The sequence below is a fragment of the Aotus nancymaae genome, unplaced genomic scaffold (genome assembly GCF_030222135.1).
Source record: "Aotus nancymaae isolate 86718 unplaced genomic scaffold, 86718_ANA_hifiasm-v0.15.2.pri h1tg000007l, whole genome shotgun sequence".
NCBI classification, from domain to species: Eukaryota; Metazoa; Chordata; class Mammalia; order Primates; family Aotidae; genus Aotus; species Aotus nancymaae.
Genome location: NW_026988418.1, coordinates 28,827,447 through 28,853,884, shown reverse-complemented (window position 1 = coordinate 28,853,884; position 26,438 = coordinate 28,827,447). Strand labels below are relative to the sequence as shown.

Genomic DNA, 26,438 nt, shown 5'->3' with positions numbered 1-26,438 from the left:
AAGTTTGAGGAGTTTTGACAAATGCATAGTGCCCACCATTTCAGAAGTATACAGAATCATTTCATTTTTGAAGGATATCTTAGTTGCTTCCAGTTCGGGATGATTATAACTAAAGCTGCTTGAACATTCATGTGCAAGTTTCTATGTAGACTTAAGTTTTCAAATCAGCTTAGTAAACATCTAGGATGCAATATTCCATCGCACAGTTGGTAAGGCTACATTTAAATTTGTAAGAAGTTACCAAACTGTCTTCTAAAGTGGCTGTACCATTTTGCATTTCCACCAGCAGTGAATAAAAGTTGTTGCTGCGCTGTATCCTCACCAGCCATTTGTATTGTCAGGCTTTTTTTAGATTTTAGACATTCTAATAGATGTGGAGTGGTATCTTGTTTTAATTTGCAACTCCTTAGTGATGAATGATGTTGAACATCTTTTAATATTCATATTTGTCATCTGTATGTATACTTTGGTTAGGTTTCTGTTCAGATATTTGGGTTTGTTTGTTTGTTTGTTTTTTCATTTTAATTGGGTTGTTCTCCTACTGTTAAACCTTAAGATTTCTTTGTGTAATTTGGTTATAAGTCCTTTATCAGATATGTGTTTTTGCACATATTTTCACCCAGTCTGTGCCTTACCTTTTCATCCGCTTGATAGTCTTTCCCAGATCAGAAGTTTTCAATTTTAATAAAGTCAGACTTACCAGTACTCAAAAATTAAAATAAAAACCCACAATGATGGGGACATGTCAAAGGAACATGAGTCAATTAAAAGAGCTCCCAATGACTGAAGCAGGAATATTTTGAGCAACAAAATAATGTAGTATTGGATTATGACCCAAGTCTAAAATAAATGTTCATTGTCTGTATTAATATAAATAAATGATTGAAAAAGTAAATACATTAATGTGAGAGAACAGATAAATCTCCACGCAGACGAATGCTAAATAATGTATATAGGTCCTCTACCTTCAAGTAGGTGGAACATAACTCTTACTCTTTAAGCATGGGGACTTCATTTATAAAACTACAATGTAGAAAGGAGAAAAAAAGAGTATTTTCCAGAGGGAAACCAGACAACACTACCTCAGCCAGACCAGCAAGGTTAACATCAACTATGGTAAGTCACATTGGTAGCATGTATCCTTAATATGATGTGATGAAATCGCATTTCATATCTGTGATCTTCTTCCCCCAAACCCATAACCCTAATCTAATCATGAGGAAACATCAAACAAAACCCATCTGAGGGAGATTCTACAAAATACCTGACCAGTACTTATCAACTGCGTTAAGTTCATAAAAAACAAAGAAGGTCTAAGAAACTTTTAAAATCAGGAGAAGCATAAGGAGGTATGACTACTAAATGTAATGTGCTATCCTGGATGGAACCCTGAACCAGAAAAGAGCATTTGTCTTTCTCTAAAAGCTAAGGAAATTTGGATTTGAATAAATTATAGATGAGTTAATGATGATATATCAATATTGCTTAATTAATTGTAACAAATGTATCATATTAACATAAGATGTTAATAGTAGAGAAAACATGGTTAGGAATACATAGGAATTCTCTGTACTATCTTTGCCATCTTTTTATAACTCTAAACCTGCTTTGACATAAAGTTTATTATTTTTAAAATGCCAGAGAAATGATGGGTTTTTTTAAAGTGCCATACTTATCCTGTGGCCTTGTGGCTTATTCCTTAAGCAAATCTTATCCCAGTTTAAGAAGCCTAGGCTTAGAGAACCATAATCATTGAACTATTATCTCAGTTTTGGAAACCACAACAAAACAGCACAAAACAAAATTAATGAAAGACAATTTGACTAATAAAAGGCATTCAAGTTTCTGCAAAGATGGTTGATTAGCAAGGGTGCTGTCTCCCTCCCACAAATCATCCCTAAGGAACCCATAGAGTTTGCTGTCCAAAAAGACAGCCAGAGGCTACTTGCAGTCATTTAAATTTAAATTAATTAAAATCAAGTAAAATTTAAAATTCAGTTCCTGAGTCACACTAGGCTAGTGGCTACCATATACAATGCAGATATAAACTATTTCCATCATTACAGAAAGTTCTATTGGCAACATTGCTGAGGAAATGTGGAATCCATGAAATGAGGAAAACGTAAGAACTGTCTGGAGAAAGACAATCGTTTTGTTCTGGAGTATGTTGTGGTGGGAGAAGAGTAGCTGTAGCCTAGGCCAAAGGGCTGTTGACTAAAGCTCTGAGAGGATAAATCAAAGAAAAAGAAAAGCTACTTAAATTCTGCTCATAGCTGGCCCTACCACAAACATAGGAACATCACTGCCTATCCCTAACTGTAGAAACTCTTAGGTATCTGGAGCAGTGCCCATGGAGATAAAACCAAAAATATGAGAAAAATAAGCTATCAGGCAAGACTGGTGTTTCTTATTCAGCAGTGCCTCCTTCCGCGGTGAGAGATCCAGCCTACTGGATCTCTCAGAGTATAGACCCTGAATACTCTGGGAGGTAGAGATATGTATGAAGTGTCTGCAATACAATAAATGGCTCATAAATGTCACTGTCAGTTCTTAATGCTAACTTTAAGTTAGACATCTTAAAATGTGTTGAAGGAATTGTTTGCTAGAAAAAGAAAAGAGAGCAATAATAAAAGAAACTAAATTTTTTAAGAGAAGAAATAAAAGAATTTTAAATTTTTTAAGAAATGTTGAAATGAAAAAGTTTAGAAATTGTATTGATTATTAACCAAATGAAATTATAGAGTAACTAGATTTAGAAACCAAATGAACATAAATTCTTACACACCCCAACTTTTACATAGGCTTTGGTCTTAGATCAGGAAACCACTTTCAAACATGTGCTCATTCAACCTTGGGTATTAAACTCACATTTCACATTTGAGATGACAGAAATACTATTTGACTTCATGTGTTGTATTCCCAAATCAGTCTTAAATTTGGTATTCACTGACCAAATAATCTATTCACTTGAAATAGAAATCAATTCATATGTGAGAGAATGCTTTGGCAATTACCAGGCTAAACAGCCATCATATATGAGACTATCCACTGTTTATATGCCATCACATAAATGGAATAATCTCTCATGTTTTAGATGCCCTTGGGGTGTGTGAGGAGGTGACATTTACATTGTTCAGGATTAAATGTGAATACAATTTTTAGACTCCAAGAAACACTAGCTATCATCTAGTTCAATCTTACATTTACACCGATGAGAAAACTGAGGCCCAAAGAGTCTAAGTGACTTTGCCAAAATAGTACTATTAACATAACTACAATATGTTAAGCTGAGAAGAGAATTAAAGTCTCCTAACACTATGCCAGTGCTTCAGCCACGGTACACCTTAGCTCTCTACAAATACATCTCATAAATGAAATGAAAATATAGGATTGTTGCGCTTTCCAAAGATTACTAACAGGATTATGAACCATGAAGTAAATGTTTTAAGAGTATAAAAATACAATTTAAGAATAACATTAAAATTGGGAATACCTTCCAAAGTAAAGTGACATTTTTCTCCTTTTTCATAGTATCTCCATTAGTTATTCTCCAAAATTCAGGTCCTCTCATAGGAACTGCAAAATGACAAATTGTGTGTATGTTTTTTGAATGAATATTTTCCAGCCATATTTGAAGCATACACTTATGCACTTTCAAAACACATTCACAAAATCTCTGCAGACCTTTTATATCCATGACAACTGTGTAGGCTGGACTGCTCCAATTACTCCAATATCCCAGTCCATCTAGCCTCTTACAGCGCACCTGAACAACATAGATTGCACACAGGTCTGGAACTGGCAGGCTGACAGATTTTGATTTTGCATCATAAACCTCATATATCTGTAAAATAAATCAAAGCATTAGACTGATCATTACCAACACATATGTATTAAAGGACCCTGCAGTACTTTTTATTTTACATTTTTCTATTTTCTAAAATTAAGAAAACTGATTCTGTGTTTTCTGGCTTCAGAAAAAGTCACATTAGGCTTGGATTGTAAACGCCTTCAAGTCAAGGATTTTCTTATTTATCTTGTCATTCCCTTGCTGATGACAAGATTTTGAACTGGTTTACTTGCAGTCTTGTTTTCCAAACACTCTCTTACCCTACTACTAATCTCTGTCCACTAATCCTCTACCCACAAAGACGTTTTAAGAATTTAAATCTATTGGTTAGATAGGACCTACTATAGCAAATCTCTGATATTCAGTATCCCTCAATAATCAGCTAAACTGTCACATTTGTTTTAGTTGAGATCATTGTGACCTAATGATACAATTAAGGGTTTCTGATTTCTAGGTCTTTGCAGGCTGCCATCACAAAGCTGATGTGGAATGCCATCATAGGCATCCTTACCACTATGGGAATGATGCTGTTTGTTTGAAAATCAGCTTCTTCCAAAATGCATTACATTAAACAGATATCTACTAAAAGATATTAACAGATGTTCGAGAAACAACAGTTCCTTGGAAAAATTAGTTTGAGGAACATGAGATGAAATAAGGTCATGAATTTTTCTTTAACGAAGGACCTCTCCCAACTTTTAATATGTAATATGTATACCGTGACTACATGAGGAAGATACAGTGATACAGGGTTTCCTAAACAGATTTGTTAGCCATTTAATCTTTTTCCGAGGAACATAATATGGGACCAATGTTCTATAAAACACACTTCAGGGAATGATGGATTTCAGGAAACTTTGTTCTTTAAAAGGGTTAGACTTACATAAATCTATTTAATGAAAATAGCTACAGAATACAGGAGAACATACTTTTATGCCAATAAAATTAATCTAATGCAATTAAACTCTTAAATATTATAAAAATAGCATTTAGTGAGGAAAGCTGAAGTTCTAAGTAAAAGGTACCTTCCAATGTACTTCTTTTCCACTTAAACCATAGCGAATCTGGAATTGAAGATTAGTCTCTGGAAAGACTGGGTTTTCCCAAGATATTTTCAATAATCCAGTTTTTACAGTAATTTCTGCTTTCACACTGGATGGAGGCAGTGGCTTCACTAGAAATTTTTAAAACAGTATTAAGTAATGGTAATTTAAATAGTAATAATGTCTAAAAACATATTTTCATTACTCTATATTCATCAAACAATATCTTTTTCATAACTTTCTCACTCGTTATCTCATTTGTTTCCCTATTACTTTATGTGATACATTAAAAGAGAGATTTATGTCTATTTTGCAAATAAAGACTTGACTGAAAAAAAATCAATACATTATCCATGTCATTCTGCAAGCTAACAGTAGTACCTGATTAGAAATTAAACCATTGGCTCTGCATGCAAAGATACGATGTTTAACACATGCTAAATATCAATAACAAACTGTTCTCCATTGAGTTTTAATTAAAGGCAAAAAAAAAAAAAGGGACTGCATCAATTCCCACATGTGTGAGTTTGAAACTCACACATGCTGCTGTGTATTATTAAGTATTTCTAAGTCAAGTTCAGAGATAGTTTCTCAGAGCAAAGCCTTGGTTTTCTATAATCTGAGAAAAACAGGATTTTAATGGGCATCAATGGAGGCAAAGATGATCCGAATAGCAAGTGATTTTTAAAATAGATTCATATATGTATAAGCAAGTCATGTTTAAAGTAATAACGTAAAAATCACAGAAATGCAAAGAAAATGGTTATCTTCCCTATTTTCCTATCACCTTTTTGTGATGCTGCTTTCAGAGCTACAGTAGAAACTTTAGCTTAGGCTTACATTCACTACATAAGTTTTCCCCAAGTTCTTAATTTTTAACTTTGAGGGCCACTCTTCCTAACAATAAAAGGTATATTTTATGCTAAATGTGGCATATTTTATACTAAAAAAAAGCCTGAAAGCCCAAGCATAACAGTGGGCCTCCAAAGCCTGAACTCTGTTATGACTCCATACATCAATTTTATATATAATGCATACTACACTTACATAGTCATGTCTTCATTATCTGCACTAAGAGTGGAGGATTCCATTCAGAGGACATATATTCAACTGGTATGCCAAAACAGTTGTTAAAAATTTTAAGGCTATCCATACCAACTGGTAAAGAGCTGCTCTCCTGAGGAACATCTCCTCCAGAACTGCTCAGGTTGGATGCCCTCCACACCTGCCCATGACACAGCACCTAAAAATTCAATGCCTGGTATAGCAAAGGCCTTCGAGAATGCAGCTGTAACGTCCCTCCTCTTGGTCATTATTTTGACAGTCACCCCTGCCAGTGGACAATCCAAAGTGAGAGACGGCCCTTGGCTGGAGTATGCAGGAAACAACTGCAGTAGCAAAAAGGGGAGCCAAAGAGCTACATGTGAAACCATCCAACCAAGCAACCACCACAAACAAAAAGAAACCTAAATAACCCAAACCATAACTAAGATCAAATGTAGACACTCTGTGCAAGAAAAATTAAGAGAGGACTGACAGTAGAATTCCCAGGTTTACCTTCCTGATTAATTTCCCCGTGTCTTATAAATCACATTACTGTTATGAATCACAGGAAAAACATACTACCTGGATTGGCACAGTATGGATGTTTATTATTCTCTTGCTCCAAGTCTCACTTGCCAAAAACCACACTGTGTAAAGGCATAGTCTCCCTTTTATACAGTATTTTAAAATCATTTTTAAGCAATCAACAATAATTCTTTTGACTGCTGATAACAAAAGTACCTAAACTTTTCCTTCATGTAAAGTTTGTCGTGATTATTCAGTTCTTAATAGACCAAAAAGGCATTCTGCACCAACCAGAAAGATGATCTGTATTGTATTTCATCTCATGATAATTTCTTGTCAGGAAAGGAAGTATCAATATTCAAAAGACTGTAAGAGGTTAAATCTGTATTTGCAATTAACTGAATCATATGAATCATGTCCTTTCTGCAGACTGGCAGTGAATATCCAGTCTGCAGAAAGGATATGCTCTAAAGTTCAATAGTTTACAACGATTTCCATAATACACATGCTGGGAAGGTATGAGGAGCTGTCTACACTTTATGGATGACAAAACAGACACAGAGTGCCTATGTGGCTAGTCCAGTTGTAAAGGCTAGTAATAGGTGGAGTTGGCATTTGGATCCCAACACTGAGTTTTCACATAGCTTTCCAGTACTAAGTAGGCAATATAAGCCCAACCTAAACTTGTTACTTTAGTTTTGAAAAGGATAACACCAAAGGTTATTCCAATAATATATGTTACTGAATCCATGCTGCATTTGTCATATCTTTTAAGTGAGTATGTTATTATCTGTGCATGTTTGGGGAAGTGTAGGAGTGTTCCCTGCTCTCCTAGGATGTTAAGTGTCACTGCAGTAAAAATCACTTAAAATGGAATTAAACAGTGGTGAGAGAATTGATTGGGACTTTATATTGAAAAAAAATCAAATAATTAAGACAATCTTATCCTATATTTTTTAGAAAAAGGTTTGAATTCAAATTTGTACTAATTAATTTAAAAATAATGAATCAAATATTGATTTCTGGCGTAATCCCCAAACAAAATAATATATATTAACATTTTTATGGAACATTATTCTAAAATGTTTCCTACTGAGGAACATTTTATTTGAGGGGAAAATTCATTGAAAATCCCATTTCTGTTTTTAGACATGTTATATTGAAAACAAATATTTAGAAAATATTTATAAAGGATTCCTTAGTTATAGATATGCAATAGCACCAAAGATACTCTTTCATTCCTGTTGCACAATCATAAATGGGTCATTTCTCAGAAGTCTCACAATGAATTTGAAAGGATATGTCACATTTTCCAGGGGCTCTCTTACTATCTTTGAAATCAAAAATTTTTTTTGAAAATAATGTTTAAAATATGATGGATGTCATCATTGTCTATTTCCTCCACTTCAATTTAGCTATCTTGAATGCTTTTGTGCCCCACATAGCCTCATGAATTAAAGGCTTGGGTTATGAGTACTCAGATTACTGAGACCCTCAGAATATTCAAATTAAACTTTTGGATTAAGAATACTGCATGTTTTCATAACTACACTGGAACAAAAACATGTAAAAGAATGCCTTATTTAGAAAAACATTACTAAAATTCATTCGTAGTGACCCATGTATTTCATCAAATAGTGTGAAGAAAATATTTCTATTGCTAAAAAAGTCTGCTATAAGTAATTTGAAATGAATTCAAAATTATAAAACTTCCTAAGGCTGATTTTCTCAATACCACTGTAAACAGGAAGATTTTTTTTTTTCAAAATCTAATGTGATGAGAAAATGGCAAAATACAACATTAAATCTGCATCAATCTGCATACAAATCTGCTAACACAAATGAAAACACAATACAGCTTGACATACCCACAGAATTAGGAAGGACACATGTTGGTGGAGAGTCAAGTGAACCTAGAGAGTGATTGATCCTAATCCACATTGTATAGCCGGATAATAGAAAGATTGGCTGGAAAATGCATTCATAAAAACCATCCCTCTGCAAATGGCAATCTTTGGGTTCAGATACGGGATGAATAGATGGACTATCAGAACAATAAAGTCTGCTCCTTTAAAAGATACAAAAATAGTCAATTAGTATACATTAATAAAAGCAAAGCAATGAGAAGATATATGAGAATTCTGATTTGTTGCTTACAACAGCAGTCCTCAACCTTTTTGGCATCACAATTTTTCCACAAATGAGGGATGGGAGATGGTTCAGGATTTCTGGATGAAATTGTCCCACCTCAGATCACCAGGCATTAAATTTGCATAAGGAGCACATGCCCAGTTCACAATAGGGTTCTACTGTAAGAATCTAATGCCACTGCTGGTCTGACACTAGGCGGAGCACAGGTGGTAATGCTGCTCTCTCATCTCCTGCTGTGTGGCCTGGCTCCTAAGAGGCCACAGACCAGTACCAGGATCCGTGGGCTGGGGATTAGGGACCAGGTTTAAAAGACAGGCAGAAGGCCGGGTGTGGTGTCTCATGCCTGTAATCCCAGCAATTTGGGAGGCCGAGGCGGGCAGATCACTTGTGCCCAGGAGTTTCAGACCAGCCTGGGCAACATGGAGAAACCCTGTCTCTACAAACATATGCCTGTAGTCCTAGCTACTGGGGAGGCTGAGTCAGGAGAATGCTTGAACCCGGAAGGTGGAGGTTGCAGTGAACTGGGATGGCATCACTGCACTGCAGCCTGGGCAACAGAGGGAGATTGTCTCAAAAATTAAATTAAATTAAAAAATGAATAAAATACAAACAGTTTCACTCCATCTAAAAACAAACAAACAAACATGTTCTTATTAGAAAGGCATTTTTGAAATTTTCCCAGCTATATCCCAATTCTATATCTTTCCACAGAAACTGATATTAACTCTTACTAAATATTTCATTAGACAGTAAGTGGGGACACAAATGAAATAAATGCTCTAAAAAGAGAAAATGATCCAGTTAGAGACAGAATCTACAATAATTTGAAAATCGGACTAAAATTATATTATAGTGATAGAATATTTAAAATATATACGAAAATAGTCATGGAGCATTCCTGAGATGGCAAAGAAGACAAATTCCTCACGCTTCAAATAAATAATTAAATTTCACCACAAACTGAGTGGTAAATGCAATTTACTGTCACTAGCTGACAATTTTTTAGTTCAAATGAATATAAATTGATATAATACCAATTCCAGATATGTAAGTGAATTATATAACCATGTATTTTTCTCAGAGAAGAAAATTAAGAAAAAAAATTTTTAAGTGAATCCTAGCCAACACTCCACTTCAGAACCCATAAAGCAGGGGTGTCCAATCTTCTGACTTTTCTTGGCCACACTGGAAGAACTGTCTTGGGCCACACATAAAATACACTAATGATAGCAGATGAACCAAAAAAAAAAAAAAAAAAGGTTGCAAAAAAAATCTCATAATGTTTGCAGAAAGTTTATGAATTTGTGTTGGGCCGCATTCAAAGTCATCCTTGTCCACATGGGCACCTGAGCCATGGGTTGGACAAACTTGCCATAACATCTTTTTCCTCTTCTTTGAAATAACCTCTTGGGCCAATGTTTGCTCTAAATACTATATTTAAATGGCTAAAGTAGCAATTAGTCTTTTCTAAGAGATGGGAATGAGGAAGTTAGAAGAAGCTAAGAAATCTATATTCCTCTGTCATTTTCTAGTTTTTATAACACTTCTTGTTCTTATCTTTTCAAAATTACAATTTTGTGTGTGTGTGTGTGTGTAAGTGGTGGTGGATGGGCAAAAATGAAAATGAGGGGTGAGGGGTCATCTGGGGGTAGAAAATATGAACAAGTTAGAAGCACAGGAATAATACACTTGGAATCCAAAAGTTGGCATCATTGTCATCGTGACAGCAATAACCATATATTGAATGTTTACAAGAAAAATTATATCATCTGATTATAATTAGGTGAAATAGGTCATTAACTCTCACAGAAACCCTGTAAGTCTTATTAGTCTTTCTGTTTTACTGACAAGGAAATTGAGGCTTAGGGAAGTTAAGAAACTCATCCAAGTAAATGTAGTTTCATGGTTATTCTGTAAATGTTAAGAAAAATAAGGCATGGGGCTTAATATAATAGTTTTCCACAAACACCTTTTCTAATGTGAAAATGCCATGAAAAGAATGTGAAGACAGATTATAAAAGTAAAATTTCATATCATGAACATTCTACTGATTTTAAAATATTTATATTAGGTAGGATGAAGGCAGCTATTATTCCCATTTGAGAAATACATGAATTGCCACATTTTTTTCCTAATACTACATAAAAAGAGACTGGCAGCATTAGAAATAGACTTCAGATCACAGTATTTGAGAGAAGGGATTTCTTTTTCAACTTGAAAATTTATATTTTAAGAATAAATGAGCATGTTATACAAACTGAAATTCTCCACTACAAATAAAAAAACAAATTGGGACACAGTGTTTAACAGCAGTATATTTACTTGAAAACTACTACGGGATATTTTAAAAATAAAAATCTATCATCTAATCAAGGGTGGTATCATTTTAGACAAAATGATGTTAGAGAGAAAGGGACCACTATAAGACGGTGCCTTGAATTCTTTTTAAAACATAAAAGAGTGAAAATAAGCAAGCACAATGTGTTATTAAAACACATTACCCTTTATTAACCATAAGTAGTTATTTCATAAATAACCTCACTTAGTTCTAAAAACCATTCATAGTATCTCCTATAATCTGTTTCAACCTTTTTTCCAAAACATTAATCTTTAGCCAAATGATGTGAAATTTTTCTAATCTTTCACATTCTCCTCTAGTCAGTCTCTAAGTCAAATTAAAATGTACATAAACTGCATTTTCTTGTATTTCATTCAAGAGTTAAAATACAAATTACACAGATTTGATTGATTTTCAGAAAAGATACTTTAAAGTAAAAACAAATTACAATTTTTTTAACCTAAGGTGTGAATATTTTTCAAGAATCAATTTATGTAATCCCTCAAAAATTTCCTGATTAATCATCCTATACTTTCCTCTTTCAGGAAGCAAATAATCTACAAGACTACTGTTGTAATATTTCTACAGAAAATGTTTATCTCACCATACCCATAGAAAAACAAAACAGCAAAAATCATACATACCGATAATACCTCAACTGCAAAGTGCTTCCTGCAAGTGATTGGATTGTATTGGTTGACCATCTGCAAGTCATTTTAGTTAAGTTCCCATCAGTTTCACATGAGATATTGATATTGACATCTATTTAAAACACATTAAAATATTAACACAAAGCAAAAAAACACCAAAAAATTTCAATGAAAATTTTTTTTCTTACATCTTTAATAGGGAGAGTCCATAATGAAAACTTAACTTGTGGAACAAAATGAACAAAACCTCCATTTTCTTACCAATCACATATAATTCAGCATAGCGATGATGGCATTCGTGTTCACTGCAGCAGTACACTGCATCATAGGTAAATTTTCCTCGAGGTTTGGTTGCATTCAGATTGAAAAAAGTAACTTTGCTAACATGATCACTAACAACATCATACTGGCTTTGAGGAATTTTCTCAGCTAAATTCATCCACCAAACAATCTTTTCTGAGGAAACAATCTTGTTTTCATTCTTATAGATGCAGTGAAAAGAAACATTCGACTCAACACTTGTCAGAATTTTAGGTGGAAAGTATATGACATCTGTAATGAGGGAAGAAAGTATGTCAGATGAAGGCAAAGCATTCTGTAAGTAATTTGTACCACATCAAAAAAGATTCACAACACATTCCAGAGTTACACTGCTAAAAATAAAATGAGTATACTAAAAAACTGCATAATGCTGAAATTGCCTGTTCATGACAGTTACCTAGTGTCCCAAGTACTCTCATTCTAAAGTGAATTGAGCTTCCATGAATGTCTTCACTATCTTCTAAACACAGAGGCTTATTCATCATAAAATATATTTTGGTCAATAATGTCACTTGCTAACTGATAAGCAGGAAAGTGACTAACATAAAACATAGTTTAATTCCACAATGGCTTATTTTCCACCAGACCCTGCTTTGGGAATCAGTGAAACCTAGGATAAGCTCCTAAAACAAATCACTATGAAGCAAAATCCTGAAGTAACAATGATTGCTGCTATTACCTTGTTTGGATACATAAAAATTTCATGTAAGCAGGTAAATATATGATATAAACTAAAAAATAGTTAAGAAATGTCATATGAATGATAATGCAGCAACATACAAAGAAAATGGTAAATACTGGTTTGAACTATCATTTTGAGTTATTTAATGCCAATATCCTGTGGATGAAGGCAAAGGGAAGCAATATTTTCCTAAAACATGATTCTTTAATACCTACATACAATTCCATACTATTTTTAAAGTCTTCTATTGTGGTAAACTTCATGTGCCTATCATTTTCAAAGACACATAAGATAAAAGTAAACAACAGTTTGCATAGGAAGAAATTATTTCCACCACAGTGCACTGCAAAAACATTAGCACATTTCAGTTGTAAAGTTAAGGTAAACAAACCATTTTCTGCTGATAGACTATGAATATTTGTTTTCACACATATCTCAGGGTTACCCTTAAAAACAGAAACAAAAATACTTTAATTGCTTTTTATTAAGTTTTCTTTATTCTGTAATAGCACACTAAATGTCTATGGCTACAAACTTACAATCCATACAAAACATTTATATGTTTTGTAGAAGCCAGACCATTAGATATATGATCATGACTGAGTATAATCCTACCCAAGGTAGCACTCAAGCTTCACTTGTACATTACTTACTGTGGACAAGTACCTGTTAACCTATCTCAACCTATCTTGAGTATGCTCCACAACCTTCTTACTAAATTGACTCAAAAGTCTCAGAATAATTCTTATTTTTTTTAAAAGTATAATTTAGCTTTCATGAATTAAGTTGAAGTTTTTCATTTTAAAAATGATAAGAAAATTCAAAGCATTTCACTCTGAAATCAAATAAATATAGTAAGGCTTAATTGAGAAATAAGATTAAAGTTATACTATTTTTACATGATTAGATGCTAAAATATTAGCTTAAAAATAAGAAAACCAAGTTAATAAAAACCCAGCAACTTGTGAAATTTACACTGGATAAATTTATTAAAATCAATATGATATAAATATTGAATAATTTGCAAAATATTAATAAGATATGCATTTTATCCTATGACATACTATGCAATTTTTAATATGCAGAATAAGAAAACAATATTTTCTTCACATGACCAATTAGCAATACTTTAGCAAGATCTACATTAATGAACTTTATTAAAAGAGGAAATGGTATTGATAAATATTAGTGAATTACTCAAAAGAATATAAATTATGAATCAAAACATTCTAAATAAAGTTATTTCTAAATGTGTTTATTACAGCTCCAGAAAACTGACTTTTTTATTTATGGACAGATGTACCTATTTTTCTTTAAGGGAAAAATATTTTCTCTAACCCATTTTTAGAGCTGCCAAATGTGAAATGTGGAAATTGCCTAATATCTGTTTCTTCTCTTCCTTGGTAGCAACAAAAATGCAGTTAATAAAAGTATTGCAAGAATTCAGTGCTTCTAGAGTTATTTTTAATATGTTACATATCAAAATTGCAATATTCTTGGACTTCATAAGTTCTGGCAAAGGTCCAAGGTTTTCCTCTAAAAGTTTAAGACCTCCCAACAACTACAGAGAAATAACCTATTCAATTCATTTGAAAAGAATCCATAAGAATTCCTTGATGAGGAATAGTTAACACTTCTTTAACTGTGCAACTTGGTAAATACAGTTGTATCAATGAATAGAAAGTAATAGCTATAAATGTACTGATAATTCATGTTTTGTTTGCTATAGCAACAATACACAAGCTAACCTCTTTTTTAAAAAATTCAGTAAAATCCAAAGTGTTTGGAAATAATAAGGCAGGCACATTAATTCACTAAATAAATTAATGACTCAATACTACTGAATGTTTCTGTTAGGTGGATGCCATTATGGCACTTACCAGTGAACAATGAAGGAGAATCTAATAATATTAAATATCTAGTCTTAAGGATTCAAATTCCTTTACACAAAGAATAGAAAGTTCTCAAGTTTGGAAAAACATACTTTGCTGTTGCACGCCATTTAGGGAATGAGGATCAAGTGTGGTAAGTGTTGTAAGTGTAGAAATTGCTGCCAAGCAAACCCAAACATAAAAACTCTAACAAACACTAAAACCTTATTTCCCAGATATCATGAAGGAAACAATGGGCTACATAATTAAGCCTGCTGCTTGCTAGCTTTGAATATTAATTTTTAGTGCTTCTTGAAAATGCTGCATAATTTTACATTATGCACTTATTTGCCTTACTAGTGTTTACAAAGATAGACTTTGGAATTGGACAGCCAGCTTTACTACTTTCTAATTTCTAAGCATCAATTATCATATCTATAAAATAGGAATAACAGTACCCATCGCATAGTCATTGAAAGGAAAAAATAATAATATATGTAGAACACTTAGAACAATACCTGAAACACAGAAAGCACCCAAAAACTGTCAACTATTATTATTATTCAATAGGGAATTTTGAATATAATAATACATTTTATTTGTGATTCGGTACACATCACCATATCATTACATCATTGCAGTAGATGATATTGTAAGAGAGAAATATTCTTGGGAGTTACCTAAGTTGGTTAGCTTCTTTCCCTATTTTTGGCCTCCCCAGTCTGCTTTCTAGTTCCTGAGTTTCTATATTTCCCTTAATAGTTACCTGTTACCACTCATGGCAACTAAGCTATCCAAGGTTATCAAATTAGTAAGCTTAACTTTACACTCATTGCTAAATCAAAAATTCTGCCCTTTGTGGCAGCTATTTACTCACTGTCTGAATTTTTCACTTATTTTCAGATGTTTCTGCTTGGATGTCTAAAGTCACTCAAAGGACACCACAGTGGTGAGTAAGTCAAAAGCTAGCTCTTAATGATAATGTTGTTGGATATTGTACAAGCCAATAAATTGGCAAAGTTATGCATGTCCTTTATAGTGTGTATTAATAAATATGATTATATTATGGATAAAACACAAACATATGAGCCAACATATTAAGAAATCAAGCAAATCTAATCATGCAGATATTGATATGAATTATAAAAGGATTTCATGTAAAGTAAAACAGAACTAGAAATATGTCCATGCAAAAGCCTAAAAACCCAAAGCTGACCAATACAAAATAAAATCTTAGATGAAGTGTGATACAAATAACTATTATGTTGTATTAAATCAAAATTCTCATCTTAATCCAACGGAATACATAATATTTCTAAGACTTATTATTCTAAAAAGATCTTAACTTATAACTTTTAAACTTCAGCAAATTTTGAAAACCAGCATTGATTCTTTTAGAATTTTTCTCTTTCTCAGAGAGGGTTGGTTTTCAGGTCTAACTAAAAGTAAAATAGTAAAGAATGAAGTCATTTTACTGTGGAAGAGAAACGTTCATCCCATGATTAAATAAAGATGGCAAGCCACAGGCCATTCAGGGGAGATAGGAGTTGTTGACTTCTACTTCCTTTATAAAATTTCCCTCTTTCCATGCCACTATGTAAAAACGTCCACTAGGGACTCCAAAGGCAATGTTTTAAACAACTAATGCTACTTGCCTTTTGACTCATCAATGCTTTTAAAATAGTAACTAATCAATAAGTAAACTTGCTAAATGGATTGAATATTTGCTTAGTGTTTTACGTGGTACATGTTATCTCTGTACAGGCCATAATCAATCTCAGTAAGTCTGAACAAGAAAAATTTTGCCCTTTTGACAGATCGGACAACCAGTCGAAGGACTATTGTCCTCCTATAGCCACAGCTTCGCATGTAGCAGGGCTAGGACTAGTCCAAGCCTCTGGAGCCTCTGTGCAAAACACTGCACATCAGTTTCATGAAAAAGTTGTGAATAAAGTAGATGTTCTGATGCTAAAAATAACCTTTAAAATATGAACAATCAGCACTGAAAATTCTCAAAAGTGAGTATCTGGAGTGAAAATAAAATGTTAATATTTGCATTTTATGTCAAATAAATATGCTTGGTTTTAAAATGTAAATTAAGAATTATCAATACAAGGCCTTCTGAATTTGTTCATATGGAACTGTTATATTAACTTTTATCTTTTTATTAAGAAAAATGATCCTACAATATACTACTATAGAAACACACACGCCTAGGAGCTGTGACAAAATTTTAATTCACAAATTGGCCTATTCAAAGTTTAAACAAGAAAGTTAATATTGTGTTCCTCCTTTCATTTTAAGACCACCAAATTTAAGATGATTATAATATACCAAATGCAAGTTCAGGAAATATATTTCCCTCCCGGTAGAAGTGGCTATTACATAACCTACCTTGTGTGGTAAAGACATGAGGAGTACTCCAGTCACTCCAGATTCCTGGGCCATCCAGTCTCTTGCCCCTCACCTGAACCTCATATGAAGACCCAGGATGTACGCTGTCTACCAGCAGGGATGTAGCTGAGGCAATCTGGTCAGCCTGTTAAATATTATATCAAAACATCAGAACATCAAGTCGATGTGAAACCTTTACCAAAATTGATTATAAGCAAATCTCATCAAATTTCAAAGAATTAGAATATTACACAGTAATTATCTGGCCACAGTGGAATTAAAACAAATATTGATAACCAAATAAGAAATGTTTACACATTAGTCAATATAATTTTAAATAGCCCATGGGTCCAAGAAAAAAAATCATAATGATAATTAGCAAATACCGTTAATTGAATGATGATGAAAGTATTAGAATTTTAAGAATGCAGCTAAAATCCACGGGAAGCTTCAAGTCACTACTGACACCTATAACGCACACCTGGTAGAAACACCGTGCAGGGGTAGACAAACAACTACAAGTGTCCCTGCACAGAAGGGCATGAAAAATCTAAGAACCTGAGCCTGGCCAGGCATGGTGGCTCATGCCTGTAATCTCAACACTTTGGGAGACTGAAGCGGGTAGACCACTTGAGCCCAGGAGTTCATACCAGCCTGGGCAACATATGTTGGGGCATGGGAAGCATGTCACAAACTAAAAATTATGGAAAGCATCAGGAATGCACAAAACAACATCAGATATTAATAACTCCCATTTAAAATCCTATTGTCTCCAGTTTACAGAAGAGAAAGCTGAAACTTACAGAAGCCTTAACTCTGTTTTCTCCATACGTGACACTGCGGATTCCCATCATTCTCTTTGTGAAAATAAAATGTTTTAAAATTTTTTGCCAGTTCTAAAAAGACTGATTTTTACTTCTAAATTATACAAAACTTAGTTTCACAAAGTAAAGTCCCAAAGTATTCACATGACCCAAGAGGCCATTCATTGAGCTCCACCTTCTCCTCCCACGCTGGCCTCTGACTTCATCCACTACTGCTGTCACCTTCGCTGGCCTCAGCCACACCATCCTTTGCACTGCTGTTCTCCCTGTTTAGAACCCAACTCCACAGACAGTCACCCTCTCCCACCTCCATTTATTATTTCAACCTTCCATCCCCTACCAGCACCCCCAGACTCCTCTTCTCCTGTCCTGCTAGCCCAGCGTATCCTGATGCAAGTAGAACAGTTCCAGCCAGGTAGCAGGTGTTCAATAAATACTTATGGGATGAACCGTTAAAGAAAAAGAGAAAGGAAGTAAGGAAGGCTTTATTTGGAGCCATCACAGTAGGTATATGGAGCACTGCAATGGAGTCTTGAGGTGGGTGGGAGTAGGTGGGCTGAGTCCAAAGACAGCATGGGCAACAGAGAATTTATAGCCAAGGAGCAGGGAGTAGATAGAAAATTACCAAGCAAAAACATCATGGTAAGAGGGATTCTGGCTAAACTGACCTAACAGAATTCTGGCTGAAGACAGGACAGGGTGATCAGACATCATTTGGAGAATGGTGGAGGATGAGAAATCTGATCAAAAATTCATCAGATATCCAGGGTGGGGGGGTTCTTGCTAAAATGACGTAACGGAGTTCTTTGCTAAAACTGGATTTTACAGGAATGTGCACAGATGGGACGCGCAGAAGATTTAGAAGCCCAGCTAAAGATTAGCCAAGCAAAAATCTTTCTGTCACCACATTCAGAAAAAGATTCAAATAGATTAAGCAATTTTAAAAAAAAGATGAAATCAGTGGTCTGTTGGTAGAAAATAATTATAATTATGAAATCAAGTTTCTGTCACTAGATTTCCTGTAGCCATACATATATACATATGTATGTGTGTATCTATATTTTATATATGTAATATGTAATATTGAATTATAATTCATTCTGCTTTAGAAGAAATGTGTATATTTAGTATGCAGAGGGTAATTTCCATGGGACTTAAGAGGGTCTTTATTTGCTTCTCAATTTTTCATTTCACTTACTAAAATATACTTACTTCCCTGATAACTGTTGAAGAATTCTCTGAGTATTTCACTTGATATTGAAGTGGAAATCGTACCAATGGTGGGCTGGACCAAGAAATCTTTAAATTACCATCATCTGTGATTTCCATATGCAAACCTAATGGTGGATCAGGCTTCACTTAAGAAAAAAAAAGAGAATACTTTTAAGTTAAGTAATTTTCATGACAATTGCAGCTGAGTAAAACAAAATCAAAATAAATTTTCATCATATCTACCTTTCAAGTACTTAAAAGGTGACTTTGGACAGGCACGGTAGGTTGCACCTGTAATCCCAGCACTTTGGGAGGCCGAGGCGGGCAGATCACAAGGTCAGGAGTTCGAGACCAGACTGGCCAACATGGTGAAACTCTGTCTCTACTAAAAATACAAAAATTACCCAGGCATGGTGACGCACGCCTGTAGTCCCAGCTACTCGGGAGGCTGAGGCAGAAGAATTGCCTGAACCTGGGAGGTGGAGGTTGCAGTGAACCAAGATCACGCCACTAAACTCCAGCCTGGATGACAGAACAAGACTCTGTCTCAAAAAAAAAAAAGGTGACTTTATCCAAGGACTAATTACAGAACTGAAACAAGCTAGAATATTGGGTCTAGTCCTTGTACCTTATCATAGCAATCCATGTATATTCATTCATTCATTTCCTTCCCATTAAGTGGTACAGACTATGAATTAGTAAATGAGAATATTTAGCTAAATGTGATTTCCTCTTATAAGAATCCCACTTAACTTTATTGAACCTCACCCACTCTACTTACTTTAGTCAGTAAAAAGGGAAAAAGCATTTTGCAGAACCCTATTTGGAAAATACATAAAACTATACAAAATTCAGCTTGTCTATTAATTTTAGATCACAATAATCTAGACACACCAACTCAAATAACTGACAGTATGAATATTCCCATGCAATAAATGCAGCATTGGCAGTCCCTGGCTTGTCATCAGAAGTAGAGGTGAAGTTTCTCAGAATATTAAAAATGTTTAATGTTTAAATTAAATTATCACACATTTATACTTGGATTCCTGATTTGTTAAAGGTAAAATAAAGGATATGTACGAGTATATATTAAAAATAGAAAGATTGCCAAAATGATAGAAAACTGATGGATTTTCTTGTTTGTACATTTCTACATTAGCAGGGCTTTTACAATTAACAGGAATAATTCATGTACATAGAAATTATCATTAAATTAAAACACCGATTTGAATTTTATTTTCAATGAAATAGTATAATTTCACATTCTATATTTTCAGGAATTTGGTCACAATTTTCCTCTTTTCCTTGAGTCAAAATCAATGAGGTTTTATTTTATGTGGCATATTATAAATTTCATTTACTTTGAAGCAGAAACAGCTAAACACAGAAGTCTGGAAACAACAGGTGAAATTTATTGTGTTCCCATGATCAAAAAGGAAACAAATATACTGAAGAAAAGTAAAATCACAATATTACAAACTATTGTACATTTCCTCTCTGCATATTGTAAAAGTTATCAGTATCAAAATGGAGTTACTATTGTCAAACCCTAACAAAATGGAGTTGGGAGGCCATGAAGGAGTCCATTTATGCCTACGTTGGAACGACGTAAAGAATTCCTCAAAACCACAGTATTCCACAAAACCACTTGCACAGAGACACTTGCCTAACAAAGGCTGTCTCCACCAATGAGCTTATGCCAGCCCCTGCAGCAAGCCCTTGTAACCGATAATCTTTGTTTCAAAACAGCTTACATGGAGGTCTCCTATACGTCTTTTAAAGCTTCCCGTTTATTCCAGCCCCCGTGGACATGCCACAGTCATTCAATATCATGCATGTCTAGAATTGCAATCTCCTGCTATTCCTGAATACTTTTTGCTTTGGAGAGTTGGTATCTGTCACATATTTTAGGTTGACAATATTAATATGCATTAATATTAGAAATAATATAAATAACCCAAGGTCAATAATAACAATAAACCCAATGTCAATTTCCAATTCATCTTACCCTGCCCCTCAGCAGCATTCCACAGACACATAATCCCTCCTTCTTGAAATACTTTCTTCACTTGGCTTCTAGAACAACATACTCTTTTACTCCTTCATTCTTACTGATCATCCCTCAGTCATTCTCTTCCTGAACTCTAAATTGGTGATCTCGTACAATCCCATAAACCTTAATATGCTAACACCTCCCAAATATGTATCTCCCCTAAACTTTAGACTCATATGTACAACTTTCTATTCAACGTCTCTTAGGTCTCCAATAGGCATCTCAAATACAATGTGTCCAAAATAAGCTCTTAATTTCTGTACACACACCTAATCTTCCCTGGGTTTCCTTATCTCAGTACCTGGTGCTACTGTTCACCTAGATGCTCAGATCTAAGTCTAAGGGTTATCCATGATTCCTTCACACTCTACAACTTCATTCACTAGACCGTTCAGTCAGCACCATCTCCCAAACAGATCCAAATCAAATCAGTTCTTTACTTTTCTACCCTGGCCTACAATATGCTCATATGCTCTGGACCAGGTAACTCTGTCCTCAACCCTTAATATTCTCATGCCTCATTCACTCCTAGCACAAAGTTCTTCTCTTTTGTTCCTCAAATTACCAAGTTCACTGCATCTCAGGGATTTTGTGAATGTTGTTCTTCCTGCTTAGAGCACCTTTTGCTCTGGATTTTTGCATGGCTATCTCTTCTTCATTCAGCTCAAATGCTATGTCTTAAAGGAGGTCTTTTTTGATCTACATAGCAGAAGTAATAGTCCCCACCCCTGACACTCCATCACACCACCTGTTTTATTTTTTTCATGGAACATATAATCTGGGGATATTATCATATATGTTCAAATAGAAGGAAAGATTTTCCCAAAATTATCTCTGCATAAAGACAAAATTAAGAAAGTTTTCAAGTTCTTAAAAATTCCATAGTACTTCCCTTAACTACTTCATTTTGAAAAACAGTGCAACTCAATGTTGACTCTAAATGCTACTAAAAATCATCTGGTAGAATTAGTTTTGAAAGGAAAAGAAAATGATATTTAATAAAGATTCTGTAATTTTTTTCTGTGACATAACTTCACAATTGAATTGCTTGTGTGTCATTGTAATTATGTTGTGGAGATCACAAATATATCCCCAGAAGACAAATTATTTGAAAGTCTTAATGTTAAAATATGATGTCATACACAGTTTCCAAAAGTGCTATATCTCAAGTAACTTAGAAAGAAGTAAAGCTTGAGTTGTATAGAAAATTGTATCAGATACTTGGAAAAGTGGCTCTAGTGATGTCAAAACCAATGATGCAAAATCAGATATAAAGAGTTTGCATATAATTGTCTCAGGAAATATTAGTGGAAAAAACTGCTAAATTATACACAATTAAATGAAATTAATAAATTAAATCCAGACAGCTAACATTTTCCTGTATTATTCACATTTGTAATTGTATGTTTACGTTGATAAAAAGAGATTTGGGGGATTTTTGCACAAAGAAAACAGAGTGTTGTCTATTATTTGAGGTTTTTTTGTAATCAGGTTTGTACAGTAAATTACTCATTTACTCTTTTATTAATGTCTCCGCCTACTACTGTTTGTCCCTGCTCTATCAGGTAGGAACTATGTCTAATTCCCCACTCTTTTTCCAGCTCCTAGAGCAGTCTTGATGAACATAAGCCTCTAAGAAATATTTAATGAAGAAGTAAATTCAGGTAAGAAACATGGTTCTAATTATTTTCAAAAATAGTTATCTGAGATGTGAAAAAGTGATATTCAATCAAAACATATCTATTAGATCCAGGATTTAAAGAAAACAAACTGTTTTCAAAAAGAGTATAAGTGACAATGGCAGAGGTATACATACTATTATTAAATCATTCTAGAAGCCGCTCTTAATGCCCCCAGTACTACATCTACCATCATTACAGTATTGAGCAAAGTGGGATAAGCTAGCAAATATTTTTGTAAGCAATTTTTAACCTTTATATATGACTGATGTTTAGATCTACTATTATCATTTTAGTGCACAACTTACCCACATTTATGGGCTGAACTGACATTAGAGGTGACTGAAAAATTACTCCACCAGATGTGATTTTCAGATACATGAGAAGAGTGTCGTTGAGTTTGGCTGTTGGCACAGACACAAGACATTCACAACATTTGTGAACGCTGCAGTTGCACTGAACAATCTGAAAACTGCCTTTTTGTGGAACCAGAGGTGAATCTTCTAATACTTCAGGCCTATATTGAAAAATAAGAGCTAAATATTAACACAGATATAAAAATACCAGATAGGCTTTTAAAGAAGGATGTAGATACCTTATATTAGAAAAACAAAGATAAAGTTTACAGCAGGTTAATCGTCGGAAATAACATAAGCAAAAACATAGTGAAGCAAAAGTGAAGTACTAAAATAAAAGAAAAATTGCAATTCTAAAATCCTACACCCAGCAAAAGCAGCTTTCAAAATAATGATGAAATAAAGTTTTTTTCAGACATACCAAAGTATAGAGAATTCATCACCACCATACTTGCACTATAATAAATACTAAAGGAAATCCATCAGGCAAAAAGAAAATGATAGCAGATAGAAATGTGGTTTCACACAAAGAAATGAAATTTAACTAAAACAATAAATATTGATTGATTGTTTAAAGCAAAAATAATAGCCCTGTGCTGTGGGGTTTACAACATAGGTAAAAGTAAAATGTATGACATTAGTACCAAGCTTGGGAGGGGAGAAATTTCAAATGTTCTTACACGAAGTGGTATGATATCACTTAGAGGTATAATATCACTTGAACTATAATAAATTAAAGACAAATATTATAATGCTAAAACAACCACTAAAATAATAAAACAAGATTAATAAGCAACAAAGGATATTAAATATAATCATTTTAAAAAATCAAAAAGAAGGCATAAAAAGAAAAATCAGAACAAAGAATAAATGAGATGGGATAAGAAAAGAAATAAAAAAATGTAAACCTAAACATATCAGTTATCACCTAAATGCCAACAGCCTAAACATCCCATTTAAAAGACAAAGAGTATCAGATTAGATGAAAAAGACCCAATTATAAACAACCTACAAGAAATCAATTTTAACTATAAACACAAATAAAAGGAAATGAAAAAGATATAACATTATAAGATTAGTCAAAAGTTGTAATGGTTATATTAATGTCAGAGAAAGTAGATTTCAAAGCAGTGAATATTCTTTGGGATAAAGAAGATCATTCATAATGAAAAAGGGATTAATTTACCAAGAGGACATAACAATCCAAAACATTCATGCACCCAATAACAGAGTATCAAAATACATGAAGCAAAAGATTGAGAGAGCCTTAAGGAGAAATAGACTAATTCACAAGTATTGGTTAATTTCAATTCATCATTGATGTAACATCCTTCTCCATTGATAATAACAAGTAGACAGTAATTTTATCCTTACTAACTACAATAAGGATAAAATCGTGAACAACACTATCAAGTGGTTTGATCTTTCTTGTGTAGTAGCAAAAAGCTTACTAACATTACCATCTGTAGTTATGTGAAAAGCATAGAATGTGCCTGTTGAACTCAGTGATTTATTTAAGATTTCCAGCAAGTGTTGAAGATGCCTCTTGGTTTCTTCTTGCTGTAAGACGAGAGGATATGTATTGAAGAAAGACCCATTAAACAAAAGGAAAGAGGACTTCATAGTTTTGAAGTGTCCAGCCTCTCCAGATAGCAAATGCTGTTAAAATTAAGAAATGCCTTCTGAGCAAAGATCAAAGAGAAGACAGAGAAGAGATCTCTAGGACATTTGCAGGTTTTTATAATATCTAATGGAGTGAACACCAGAGAGATACACTAGAGGTCCATGTGGTTTCGTGAGAGAAGCACATTAGCAGAAATATTGCTAATATAGAGACAGAAAGAGACAGAGACCAAACAAAAAGAAAAAAAAAAGTCTTTGGACCATCAAATATTGTGCTGATAGGAAAGCAGGCTGTGAAAACAACTTAGATGGGGATAAGGGCTGCTTTTCATGAAGAAGGGAGGGTTACTCAGGCCAGAACATGGTACCCAGAAAGGGAAGCCAAGAACCATGGAGCATTATTCCTGAAGTTGGGTAGTAGCGGGAATAAACTAACATGAAGGGTGCAAGGGGAGATGGTCAAAGAGCAGGATTCTTGACATGGAAATTATAGAAAAAGCATGTTTACTGGCAATGACAAAGTCTAGAGCATGACCACGACAACAGGTGAACAAGGTGGTGTGAGAAAACAAGAATATTGAAAATGAGCATTCAAGAAATTGAAGATTAATTCCATGGATAATGAAATCACCAAGAATGCTGGCAGTAGTAATTGTAAAGACAAAGTAAACTAGGTGTTAGTAGTTCCAGAAGCCCAAACTCCAAGCATGACCTGGAGGGCCCTTTACAATCTGACCCTTGTGTATCCCTCCATCCTGATTTCTCTTAATTCCCCAGCTTCCCAGCCCCACCACACTCAACTTTTCAACTCCTCACATGTGCCATCTGTGGCTCTGGGCTTTGGTTCTTCACTCTCTGGATCATTCTCTTCTGCCCCCTCTTCACCTGGTCTGGATATCCCTAGCACGTGTTTCCACAAGGCCCTGTATTTATTACATCACAGCATTTCCAAACTTGGTTGTTCTGTCTTCAGTTTTTACCACAGAATGTTAGCTCCGGGAGAGCAAAGGCTGAGGTTATGGAACCTTGTTCCCCATGCTCAGCTCAGTGCCTGGAAGACACAGTAGGTACCTAATAAAGAAAGAAGATTTCCTTCCTAAATCTAAGAGGAAATCTCTAGAGCAGTTTCAAAATATTACATTTCTAGAGTATCCGTCCCTCAGATTCTCGGACAAACATTAATATCTGAGCCCAAACAAAGCTTTCCCTTAAGGGACATATTTATATTGTTTTAAATCCCTTACAAACATTAGATTTTATCCATTTTAAAATATACTTTTTTTACGCATGTGAATTTTCCAATGTCCAAAATAGGTGAGTCTGATTCAAAGCTTTTCTATAGTAACCACCTTTATTTTCTCTTCCATGGAGTTCTCACTGGTTATATTGTCCAGCTCTTCCTATATTAACCAGCTCTTCCTATTGACTTAGAGTCCTATTTAATTATTTGGCGATACATTGCCTTAAGGGGCAAACAGAAATAGAATTAAAGGCAGAAATAGCATGTGATAAATGATATAATGAACATATTAACCAAATCATAGAGGTACAATGTGGCCGAAAATAAAAATAGGAGACTGTTTCTCAAATTCCTTGCAATTATGACAGGTTTTACTGTGCTAATATTTTTAGAAACCTAGGTTTCAAGTAAAGGAAGACCAAATTAAATTCATTTTGTAAGAAAGTTTAAAAATCTAGTTAATTTGCCATAATTTTCTCATTCTTCTGGGTCCTATTGTTTAGAAGAATAGATTGATGACTGTTCAGCTGCCTAAACTGAAGTTAAAATTCTCATCTGTACCTAAGTGACTATTCAGATTTG

The 26,438-nt window shown here is 34.1% G+C and overlaps 1 protein-coding gene across 6 annotated transcripts in view; it reads right to left on the bottom strand.

Annotated features, from left to right (window-relative positions):
• The window catches only part of LOC105710357 (leptin receptor), an 88,185-nt gene that overhangs the window by 22,860 nt on the left and 38,887 nt on the right, over window positions 1-26,438 (bottom strand). For all 6 annotated transcript variants that reach the window (XM_012442665.2, XM_064372451.1, XM_064372447.1 and 3 more), the window contains exons 5-13: window positions 22,946-23,154; window positions 18,906-19,051; window positions 16,870-17,014; window positions 11,863-12,153; window positions 11,596-11,713; window positions 8,331-8,530; window positions 4,876-5,024; window positions 3,685-3,844; window positions 3,494-3,576 (exon numbers count right to left, since the gene is read on the bottom strand). In XM_012442665.2, coding sequence (XP_012298088.2) covers window positions 3,494-3,576; window positions 3,685-3,844; window positions 4,876-5,024; window positions 8,331-8,530; window positions 11,596-11,713; window positions 11,863-12,153; window positions 16,870-17,014; window positions 18,906-19,051; window positions 22,946-23,154 — 1,501 coding nt within the window. The remainder of the gene's footprint in view (window positions 1-3,493; window positions 3,577-3,684; window positions 3,845-4,875; window positions 5,025-8,330; window positions 8,531-11,595; window positions 11,714-11,862; window positions 12,154-16,869; window positions 17,015-18,905; window positions 19,052-22,945; window positions 23,155-26,438) is intronic.